A 12773-nucleotide genomic window follows, 5' to 3' on the forward strand; every position below is an offset into this window, starting at 1 on the left:
CCCAATGTGGTGGTATATAAGTAGAAATTCTTACAATACCTTGTACTATGAGTGTATTAAAAATTAGGGGCGCTGAATAAAAATTTGATTTTCAAGGGGACGGTAAAAAGTTTGATAATTTTTGATTTAAGGGTAAACTGGAATTGCTTGGTCGACTCGATGCTAAGTGTGTTATCGAAAATAGGCAAGGTTACGAATTTGCTCCTATGCTGCAATGGCATAATTTATACAAAGGAGTTGAGTGCACAGGACAGATTTTAATGTCCTGTCAAATGATACAGGTAATTATTTTATTTAGTAGTTGAGTAGTTATTTTTTTTTTGTGTCTAATACTTTGTATCAGAGAACTAAATGTAAAGTCACAGTGCAGTATTCGTCCATCGCAGTACTTTCACCATTCTTATTTCTAGCACTGGACAGTGAATTTGTACTGTCTCTTTACAATTTGAAGGATAAAGTTCCGGAATATAGACAGTAATATGTGACGTTCCAGTTTAACTCTTAGCCTGGCGTCTATGGAGCGAACTTAGATTTCGCTCTGACTTTACTTAGCTTTTTTTGTTTTTTTTTTTTATGATAATAACGGACGAGACCCTGCCCATTACAATGCAGTGCCGCTCAGGATTCTTGATTAACCTAATAATTATGAGCGGCACTATAATTGCGCTCCTCAACTTGAAACATAAGATGTAAAGACTTATTTGCCCAGTAATTTCACTAGCTTCTCCACCTTCCGGACCGAAACAGTAATGCTTACACATTACTGCTTCACGGCAGATATAGGCGCCGTTATGGTACCCATAATCTAGCCGGCCACCTGTGCAAAGGAGCCTGCCACTGGTTAAGTTTGACGTACTACGATTACGAACTCAAATAAATAAAAAAGAAATAAAAATCAATTTTAAATAAAATATTAATTTCAAACTTAACCCTCCTAAATATAATAAAACAAATATTATTCATATAAATAAAATTCTAGAATACTCAGCTAAAAAAATTAAAGCTGATCTTCCTCTTCTATACTCAATATTAAATCCTGAAACTAATTCTCTTTCCCCCTCAGCCAAAATCAAAAGGTGTTCGATTAGTTTCTGCTAATACAGAAGAAAATATGATTATTCTCAAAGGAAATATTAAAAAAGTCTGAGCAGAGCCTAATTACGCTCTATAGATCTCAGACTTAAGACTCGGATCATATTGTTAATAGCCAAAATAGTTAAAAATAATATAATCTCATCGTAGTAACTTGTCTTATATATTATTATATATATATTTCATCGGAAATATTAGTGTAAAGTGATAAAAACTAACGAAAACATCTACATACATTTTCACGCCTTGCAATGTTTTAACAGCAAATTTATTGATTTCAACATTTGCCTCTACGACGCTCATGCATCGCTGTAAAATTTTACTTTATTATTAATTTATTTATCGTTTATAATGTTTCTGAAAAAGTTATCAAAATAGGATGTTTTCATTCATACAAGTAGTGTCAAGTGTCAAGGTTACTTTACACATGTTACCCTTCCTGGTGCTATCTAACATAGAATAGTATCTACACACATTATAATTCAACAATTTCTTAAATATTTTATACCACAGACTTCGCGAATCTATTGTTACTTCTTGTTATTGGCACAAAATGCTATAGACAAATGAGAAATCTCCTGTCCTCTCCGCTTGAACCATTTCCACGGAAGCTATGCGGAGAGGAGATGTGGAAATAACGAAATCTGAATGGTTATCAAAGTACATCTCTCCTCTTCTCTCCGCTTTGGTGGATACCGGGCTTAATAGTATTTTCTTTGATTAAGGCGAGTATAACACATTTAGCTAACTCATTTCATCTGCAGTCCTGAAAACGAGATCTGGAAAGGGTTTGAAACGAAGGGTTAGCTAAAATAAAAAAATGTAACTGTTACGCAAAAATGTAATGTAAAAACAGTTAAATTACACGCGTTTTAACCCTTTAAAATTGTTTTATTTAAATACCGGGCCTAACTCTAGCTAAAGCACACATTGGCAAATCAAAATTGGTCACGGATAATCGAGCTGTCAGTTCGTTCTAGATACGCCAGTGTATTTTAATTCCACGAGTAATAAACCTATTTATGAATTTGATCAATTAGGTTTGATGGAATATTCATTGAAATATAAATAATAATTCTCATGACACAAAAATATATCAAAAATTAAATCCATATTTGATTTAAATATGAAATGGCTACGTTGGCGTACTGCGTACAATACTTCTACTACTCAAGTCATTTCTTGTCAGACTGAAACTTTATCATATGACAGCTAGGTCATTCTAGATTTCAAAAATGGAATGTTCGCTTTTAAATTTTTTTATCATTTGGAATTAAAAGTGAAGATGGTTACATTAAACAGTATTAGATAATTTATACATCTGGATAGTCTCTTGCTGTTAAAAGCAGGCCAGGAATATTAGTTTAGTGTGCGTGACAAGTTACGTCTTGCACTCGCGTGAATTGCTCAAAATTGAGGTTACTTCTAAATTAATTTTTTTTCGACATTTCCACAGCTGTCATAGTCTATCTAGACGTATAGATGATCTAAGGTTAAAGTGATTAAATACGGAACCAGATCGCAAAATCAAACTTCAGAAACCTATTTGCATAAAACTTATAAGAAATTAGCGACATGGGTTAATGTTAGTATAAATCTAGGATGATATTGACCCATAGGTATTATTTTAAATATAGAGTACAGATTTCCTTGGGCTTATAGTACGCAGCAACAAAAAAGGACCCTAGAAATTCGATTCATTCTATTTTTAAATGCATAAAAGTGTTATTGTAAATTACAATTTTTTCCAATCTAATATACCTACCACATGCCCAATAAAAAACACCAAACAATCAAAGTAGCTAGCACGGCTAGTAAAGTAATAATTAATATATTTAGCCATTAAAAATTAACCAATATCTTAGTCTATACAACTCATTTGAATAGAGTACTTTACTAATACAGCGCCATCTATGATTTATTTACATACCATGGAGACCTGTAGATATCAACATCGTAAGGACGATTTTCCAATCTAATATACCTACCACATGCCCAATAAAAAACACCAAACAATCAAAGTAGCTAGCACGGCTAGTAAAGTAATAATATATTTAGCCATTAAAAATTAACCAATATCTTAGTCTATACAACTCATTTGAATAGAGTACTTTACTAATACAGCGCCATCTATGATTTATTTACATACCATGGAGACCTGTAGATATCAACATCGTAAGGACATCGTAAGACGAAGTCTAAGCATTTTTCACTAGATGTCCCTAAATATAATGTTATTTCTGAGTTTGGTAAATTGTTACAGCCAAATAAGTACCACTGAAATTAATTCTGAAGTAAGTGATTCGAACGACACTATAGAATTCTTGGGCACCTTCGAACTTTTATGTTATTTTAACATGCCGACATAGATTTAAGTCCACGCTGACAAATTAGCTATAAATTAATATATTTAATCATTAACATTACCCAATATATTTGAGTTAGATATCTACAACTTATCTTTATTTTAAGGTAGTTCTTTACGTATACAGCGTCATCTATGATTTTACTCACGTACCATGGAGACCTGTTGTTATCAACATCCTAAGGACGATGTAGTCTACGCGTTTTTCACTAGACATCTCTTGATGTGAAGTTACTCAGTTTCGTAAATTTTTACAGCCAAATAGTCCCACTGAAGATAATTCTGAAGTAGGTGATTCGAAGGACAATACAGATTTCACGGGCACCTTCGAACCTTTACCTCGTAGTTTGGTGCCCAATTCGACAACTTATAAGTAAGTAAGTATATATATAAAGTAGGATATATAGGTTTGTATTCTAATAATTTTATATAAGTCATCAAGGATTGAACAAAACTATTGCTCACGCTGACACCAGACTGCCTTAAAATTTATTTTTATACTAACAACCGGTTAATATGCAAGTAAAGAACACAGAACTGCACAAGTTCGGTATACAGACCGCGTCAGTAATTTTCAAAACTAATAATTCGTTTATCGTACTATAAAATACAAATTAAAATATTTTTATTTAAAATAGAATTTTTATATCACTTATTAAACATCAGAAAATATCATTCATTTGAAAATTTATGCCTCAGATCTGAGTGGAAGAAACCCAGCGGGCTTCTTTTTTTTTTATAAGTAGGTAATAATATTACAACTAAATGTAGGTATTATGTATAGAGCGTGAAGACGGATGCTCCATTCCAATTCTTTGGTATCAAAGAAAGTCATGTTATGTGGTTTAACCAGATAACACGTATAACAATTCCTCTGAAATTCGACAACACATATTTTGTTTTTATACATTTTCTGGGATAATTTTGAACAAGTATACACATCGCCCAACAAAATACTAATTACTATATCGACTTAACCGAGTAGTATGCATAACAAGTTAAGGCAAGGCATTTATTGTCTCAAAATTGATTCCTGTAGATTTTAGAATTAAATTAAAAACAATTACAAGAAGTATAAAACATGAGATCATAAATATATAGAAAACTATTAGTTCACAAACGATTTCATCCAACAAGTTTTATATTTTTTTTTGTATTCTGAAAACATTACAAAAAACTACTATTGTAAAATATATGTATAATACTTTGGTGTAAACGAAAGGTAAGGACCACTTATCGGGTTTACACACGGGTTAATAATATAATATAATAAACCTAAATATAAACTCCTAAAAAGGCCGTACATAAACTAAAATGAAATGGTCTACGTAAACAAAAATGTGAGTGAAAAATACTGGGCCAAATTATGTAAAATTTTTATGAGACCAAACATTAACTATTCCGCATCGAACTAAAGAAGAATCACGTAATTCAGATCATAAATCAGTCAGCCTATTCACTACTACACAAAATATAAAAAACAATCGAATTGAGGACGTCCTCCTTTTTGAAGTCGGTAAAAAAACGTAATAAACAAAAATTCACGTCTAAGAAACAATGAGACTTTTATCATTCAGATTGGGATTCGAACCCGAAGCCCTAAACATATTAGAGTAGGTAAATACAGACTTATGCTGGTATTTTTTATAGAATTGAAGTTTACTGGTGGGGATTGCGAGAAGTGAATTTTACAAGAAAGCCGTGCGTTATTTTGGATGTTGAAGGCACAACTCTAAAGTCTGATATAATAAATGATAAGGGAGGCAATTCGAACTTCCCAAATGGTTGGACTTCGCAGATGTTCGACGCACCTCTGAGCAATGCTTATTGCCCAGTTCTAAATGTCCAACTATATGATAGCACCACTTTTGGAAGATCACTGTTTGTCGGAACCAATGTGGTGAAGAACCCATTCAAATATCTAGTTAAATGGCTACCGAAGCAGGAGAGGGAAGCATCTCTACATTGTGTTTCTGTTACATTATCCGACTTTATACAAGGTAAGAATTATAAACATGAAAATCTTTACAATTTATATTATATTCTGACTATCTAGACGTATAAATTGTAAAAATTTTTTTGCTGTTAGACAACCGATAAATCCAGGTTTAATATTTTAATGTGCGTGACAATCTACGTCTTACACACGCAATATGTATACTTTGTGTTAGAGTGCGTGTATTGCTCAACCCAATTTTTTTCGACGTTTTTACAGCTGTCATAGTCTATTGAGATGTTTAAATGATCAAAGCATGATAATGAATATTATTCACAGACCTTTACTATATACCACTAGACTGGCGGCTGTGAAAGTGCTTTTGTGCCTGTTTGATATGTTGTTGCATTTGTGCCTGTGTATCGAGATTCGATATATGTTGCGAGAGTCTGCGGAACTAAAACTAGTGATAACAACCGCAGCTAAACAAACATCAACAGGAAAAGTATTTAGAAAAAAATGCGTACTTTATTACGTTGATTCCTAAAGTAAAAATAATACGGAAAACGACCGAAATTAATTTGAAATGCAAAAATACTTCAGGGTATTGTACGTTTCTCTCGCAGCCATTTTTATTATACGTCAAAATTAGTTCTCTGTACGCTCGCGAGTGAAAATTTGAAGTCAAACAGATCAAACAGACAGTGGTATTTAAACAGGCCAGTGATATTAGTAAATACGAGTTTCACAGTTTCATTAAAAATTATAATTTGTCCTTGATTGATTTATATCCCGATGTATTGCGTGTTTTATAAGTCGTAATAAAATTTAATTTGCGTACATTTTAGCAACTTCAGCTCTATACATTAAACCATCGAAAAACAAACAAAAGCTAAGCAAAAATGATGTTAGAACTGATGATAATAAGAAATATATATCGCCTTTGGGGCGACGAAATAAATGGAGTTCACTTTTTTGCAAAGGTGAACCCGATGAAGAGGAATATACGTTACTTCCTTTATTATATGATCAAAACAAAATGATACAACATTCATCTAATACCACTGCTTATGAGCAAAATGACTGGTGGAGTCGATATTTGTATTCACAAAAGGTAAATCGTTGAGTTATTAATGAAATATATATTATAAACTAGCTAACCCGACAGACCTTGTTCTGTATATAATTTAAATAAAATAATGTTTTTATATGAATTTGTCAATAATATATCATAACATCAAAAATTACTTCGTAAAATATGCCATAATATATAAGACCAAAATTAGCCAAATCGGTCCAGCCGTTCTCGAGTCTTAGCGAGACTAACGAACAGCAATTCATTTTTATATATATAGATTAGGTCACAGGCTATTTAATTGTTTTTTTACAAGTCAATTAATTTTCTCCAAATTGCTAATTCCAGTCTTATTTTTCCAATCGCCTGTCCTATGGGCACTATCACCTATATTTATTGCCAACCCTAAAGTATTGCCGATGTAGGTATAGAATAACAAGAACTCCTCGTTTAAATAAACTTTTTAATAAAATTAACTCCTCTCAGTAAAATTACCTAATTCAATGTATATTATACACATGTCGTGGTTGCGTCATTGAGCTGCTAAACAATAGTGCATACATAATTTAACATGACGTATAGGAAATTGTATTCACAGACTACCGAGTATGGATCTCACATATTCATACAAATTTAAAAGGGACCGCTAGGCCATTACGTGAATCATCTAGTGCGGTAAAGTAACTTCGTTGTGCGGTGTTTATGGGACGATATGACATGGGTACCTTTAAGACAATGCGCTTGAATCTTTTTTTTTATGAAAATAAGGGAAGAGACGAGCAGAACGTTGAGCTGATGGTAATTGGTACGACCTGCCCATTACAATGCAGTGCAGGATTCTTGAAAAACTCAAAAATTCTGAGCGGCACTACAATTGCACCCTTCAGACCGAAACACAGTAATGTTTACACATTACTGCTTCACGGCAGAAGAAGCCGCCGTTGTGGTACCCATAATCTAGCCGCCATCCTGTGCAAAGGAGCCTCCCACTAGTAATCTTATTAATAGGCCGGCAACGCTCCTGTGATTCTTCTCATGTTTTAGTAGAATATTTTACCATATGGGCGGTGCAGTGATCACTGTTCATTAGGCTCGTGACCTGTACGCTCGTTTGTCCTTCTCTTCCATAAACAAAACTTTTACCCAAGACTATCCATCGCTTTCAAAACTACGTAAAGCTAGTAGTAATAATTGTGTAACATTGTTTATCTACATCCATGCTTTAAATCCTCTATTAAAGATCCTGAAACAGTTAGCTTATTACCAACATTAAAACACCCAATGTCGTAATAACCATTACATCATCCAAACGAGTGTTGTAATGTTGTACTGAATTTCGTAACAACACTCCTTGGTTTTTTTTTCGAGCACTTCATGCGCAAAGAGTTTCAACAAACAGCCACATTCTTATTGCTCGATGCGTGGTATCTGTATGAATTTCAAAAAAAGAAACATTTTCGTTTACGCGCGTTACACACTACCAGAACGTGGCGCGCCGTAAAAAAAAAGGAGATTATTCGAAACCCCGTCATTTTTTCTTGAAAAAACGAGCGATTCAAATTTTGACAGCACACCGTCGGATATTTTAAACGCTGCAAAAGAACATAATATTCAAGTGAATTTTAATAATTGCATTATATAAAATGTAAATTACTACTAAAATAAATAATTCTTTCATTAATACTTAATTTATTTGTATAATATAATCAGTAATGGATGATATTAGGTTACTATTAAAACTGGCTGTTTTAATGTTAGCAGTAGGCTAACTGTGTCAGAATATTTTAGAGGATTCATATTATGGGTGTAGATAAAGTCTTGTATGCAACTGTAGATAATTAGGTATTAAAACACTCATGTGATACTATTATCACACGAGGCGAAGCCGAGATAAACCCACATTCGTATTTTAATACCCCTCATTACACAACAGTTGCATAAATACCTAATCATACATCTCTGATTCAAAGCATTGAACAATGTTGTAACTACTATTTTTCCTTATTTGCAGGATTACCTTGATGACGATAACTTAAATAGTACAGATAAATTAACGGTAATATATTATTATTTTTATATGTGTCAAAATATTGCGCAAAAAAATTTAGATTAGAATTAAGAAGGCTTTGGTCGTAATTACAACAATCTATGTACGTACAAATAAAATTGTAATTTTTATGTACTTAAGGTTTTATTTTTAGTCAAACTCGGTTTTTATTTATCTGTTCCGGCTAATATCTGAGACAGCTGTCGTCTCACTATCGAATAGTTCACATTGATAAGAGAGATAAATTACTGTTATTGTAGAAAGAGTTCAATGCCAATAAATCGAATTAAGTAGTGAGGTTGCCACGTTACTTCAAATTGCGCGGGTGAAGGCGAGGGTGGATGTTCGTATTTCATTTGTATGAGTTACAAATTCTACAAATTTGACGTATGAAATACTACTTGTTGCCTACGATGTCGTCCACGTGGAAGCATATAAAACAGCAAAAAACTATGCCTACAACCTAGCGTAATATTATTATGTAGCCCATCGAAAATAATTTATAAAACTAGATAAAGCACCTTACTGCTAGACAACCGATGAAAACAGACCAAGTTTGCTACTTTAGTTTGCGTGACAAGCTACGTCTTACACTCGCGATTTGTGTATCACATTGTGTTTGTGTGCGTGCATTGCTGAAAATGTAAGTTAACAGTCAATCTCAATTTTTTTTTCAACGCTTTAAAAGCTGTCACAATCCTTATGATATATATAAATGATCTAAGTAGCCCATCCGACCTCTTGTTCATTCATGCGAAATCTGAAATGAGTCTATTCAAATTCAGCAGTTTTGTGTTTTGTCCGGATATACATACACACATTAATTATTCTACAAACTACTTCTTTGGTTCGGTATTGTTTGTAAGACACACAGCAAGTAATCTTTATGTTTTTTTTAACATTGTTACGGTTCTATTTTATGCATAAAATATAGACCTGTTTTGACATTAGTGCTTTAAGATGTCCAATAATTACTGAAACTTTTAATACAATATTTCTTTTATTTAATTATTGGTTATTTTGAATTATGTTCATAAACAATATCGAATATTAATACTATGTTCATGTTGCTTAACCGTCCTTTCCAGATTTACGAAACAGAATTAGAAAACCAGCCACAGTTTTCAAAATTCAAAGATTGGTGCAGCTCTTTAAAACTGTACAGCAGCCAGAAAATCGGTGAACCAGAAAGCGACAAAGAATTGTTCTGTGGCCTCCTGAAGTTTGGTCTAGCAATTTACAAATGGCCACCGCCACCTAATACGTTTGCAGTCAGTTTTAGCGGAGCTGATTTAAATCACGGGTAAGATCTTGGCATTCAAGATATTGTGATGCTGTAAATATGACTTTAATAAGAATAATGTGAAATCAATTACTTCGACTCTATCCCTCTAGCGGTCATTCTTTCTATCGTCTTGACATTCATTTTATAGTACAATAATGTTTAAAAAATACTGTATATAATGGTATGGAACACTTCGTCTGTAGGTCTAACTCGTTCCGTATTATTTTTAAATCTTATTTTAATGAGTGATACTCAATTCAATAAAAATACTTAATTTTAGAAGCGTTAGGGAAAACAATTTCCTGCCATTATTAATTCTCTATGAAACAAATTTCTCTCACATGATATAGTACCTTCAAAAATAAGCTGTCCGCGCGTTTACCTTGGAAAACGCCGGCAACGCTCCTGTGATTCCTCTGGTATTGCAAGAGAATATTATTGGCTGCGGTAGTCATTTACTATAAGATGACCCGTACGGTAGTTTGGCCTCCCTTTCCATTAAAAAATAGTAAATACAGTCTAAACGAAAAAGGTCTTCTCGAAATAGATTCTTATATTTAAACCAGTACCACAACTGTGTTAGAAAATGGTGTTCTCAGGGAGAAGAAACGGCACAATAATGTCACACACTCTCTCGTAAGAGGTCAAAAAAATTTTTTTCTTAAATCCTATATTTTTGGATTTGAAACAATGTTTCACATTGTATAGTTTTATCTAGTTGCAACATAATACTTTACAGTTACGACATAATATTTTATTAAATAAATATTATATGGATGCATGCTGAGTGAGTCGTAACATGTTATCATGGTGAAAATAAATAGTGCCTATTAGAAAATCCATATTACGCTTACTTAAGATAAGACTCATAACAGGAGATTATAATGATTGTTCTTGAGACAAACAATCCTAATTAATGTCTCTCTATTTTTTTCTGTTACTCTAATAGTATGGATTTTATTTGTGCGAAATATTCTATGTTGTCGATTATTTTACGAGGACCTGTATAGCCGAGTGGCTAGCGATCCTACCTACTAAGCTAGAGATCCCGGGTTCGAATCCCATATTCATCATATAAATGCTGCAATCTGCAACGATGTTTGTTTCAGAGTCATGGATGTTTATATGTATTTATGTATTTTTAAGTAGGTATATTGTATTAAATATATCGTTGTCTTGCAACTCATAACACAGGCTATATGCCTAATTTGGGGCAAGATAATTTGTGTAAAAGAGTGTCAATGTTATTATTATATTATTTTGATTTTATTTTCAACTTTCTAATGGAAGCAAAGCCTAAAACATTTCATATTTTGAAGGAAGAAGAAGACACCATTTCACGAACTGGAGGAATAGCAAAGGAGTTGCCCTTCAGGCGGATTTACGTACTTTTTTAATGTTGTACCATCTTGGAAACACCGCACAAGGAAGCTAATTCCACCATCTGTTTATTCGTGGCAGAAAGAAAAGTGTTTATGCGGTAGAAGAGACACAACGATACGATGTTTCATTGCAATGCCACATAATCGAGGGGTCGACAGAGTAAATCCTCTGGGATTGTCTGCAATTTAAGCAGCCCCGTATTTGCACGTAGTCAAATGGGTCGAGCTGATGATGGGTTTATTGATTGAGCTGATCTGAAATACTGTGTGTGTGTGTGTTTTATTTAAATTCAATCGGTTTTGGCTTTGGCATCATTGTTGTCCTGCTCTACAGAGAAACTGAGAAAATGAAATAAAATAATCAATAGATTTAGTAATGTACATGTATATTTCAACACATTTAAGATTTCCAACTTTATTTTTAGTATTTTGTTATTTCAAATTACAGTTACTTTAGCGGTCACCCAAAAAATAACCCGGAAAACTTTTTAATAAGAGTTTATATAGTAAAAGCGACAAACTTGAGAAGTATAGAGTATTGTGGTAAATCGGATCCATATGTAGTCGTAAGTTGTGGTAAGAGGCACTTGGGTAATCGAACTGATTACCAGTCGTGCACAGTGAACCCCATTTTCGGAAAGTGAGTTTTTTGGCTATATTTATTATGAATAATTATGTACACTTTTGTATTTAATTATAGGGCAGAGTCTATTAGTACGCGAGTGTACCATCAACTTTTAATCAATTAGCAGCACAGACTATGGATTGGTCTTCGCTGCGCTCCAACTAGATACCGCACTACCTAAGAACATTAGATCTTTTACTACCGCAACTATTTAATGCATGTGCGCGTGGCATCTTGACACTCGATGGCTTCTTTCAAATTTTGTAACAAACGCTTCGTTGTTATTTTACATTGGAATGAATAAAATTCAAAACTCTTAGGCGATATGTGATCCAGTGCCTTTCTTATTTCTTGTAGTACTATTTTTACAAAGTTTTACTACGCAACCCGGCATTTTAGTTTCAATTATTAGCAAAATTTTACAGAACGATGTCAACGTCACACATTGTCCGAGTATTATGATATTATACTTTGGTTAGTTAGGTTAGTAGTTGGTGGTGTTATTTGTGGCATTTTCGGCTGTAGCTCTAATCTAGCTAAATACAGATACGTTGCCCGTGGCCAGTATTTAAATGTGTCAATTATTAAAAAAAATACTAAAGAGTTTATTTACGAATATCTAATTTACAGACTTTAACAATTATATTTTAAGACTGGCCTGTTTTAAACTATTATTACAGAATGTATGAATTAAGAAGTAATTTGCCAGAAGACTATCTGGTCACAGTGTCATTATACGATCACAATTCGATATCTCATGATGAACTGATTGGTTCAACGACAATAGATATAGAAGACAGAATTTATTCCAAACATAGAGCGCTAGTCGGACTTGCGAATGAATATACTTTGTAAGTTACTTCGGCAAGTCAATATATTAGAGAATATCCTTCCAAAATCGGGAAGTGTCCTTTGGCACTAGATCTTTCATAATACACCAATGTCGAAAGTGCCGTACGGCACACT

The 12773-nt window shown here is 33.2% G+C and overlaps 1 protein-coding gene across 1 annotated transcript in view; it reads left to right on the forward strand.

Annotated features, from left to right (window-relative positions):
• The window catches only part of LOC126978944 (otoferlin-like), a 49082-nt gene that overhangs the window by 21260 nt on the left and 15049 nt on the right, over window positions 1-12773 (forward strand). The window contains exons 17-24 of the mRNA XM_050828072.1: window positions 132-281; window positions 3715-3830; window positions 5108-5457; window positions 6242-6507; window positions 8480-8524; window positions 9604-9818; window positions 11631-11822; window positions 12488-12658. Coding sequence (XP_050684029.1) covers window positions 132-281; window positions 3715-3830; window positions 5108-5457; window positions 6242-6507; window positions 8480-8524; window positions 9604-9818; window positions 11631-11822; window positions 12488-12658 — 1505 coding nt within the window. The remainder of the gene's footprint in view (window positions 1-131; window positions 282-3714; window positions 3831-5107; window positions 5458-6241; window positions 6508-8479; window positions 8525-9603; window positions 9819-11630; window positions 11823-12487; window positions 12659-12773) is intronic.

This window comes from Leptidea sinapis, chromosome Z, assembly GCF_905404315.1.
Source record: "Leptidea sinapis chromosome Z, ilLepSina1.1, whole genome shotgun sequence".
Classification (NCBI taxonomy): Eukaryota; Metazoa; Arthropoda; class Insecta; order Lepidoptera; family Pieridae; genus Leptidea; species Leptidea sinapis.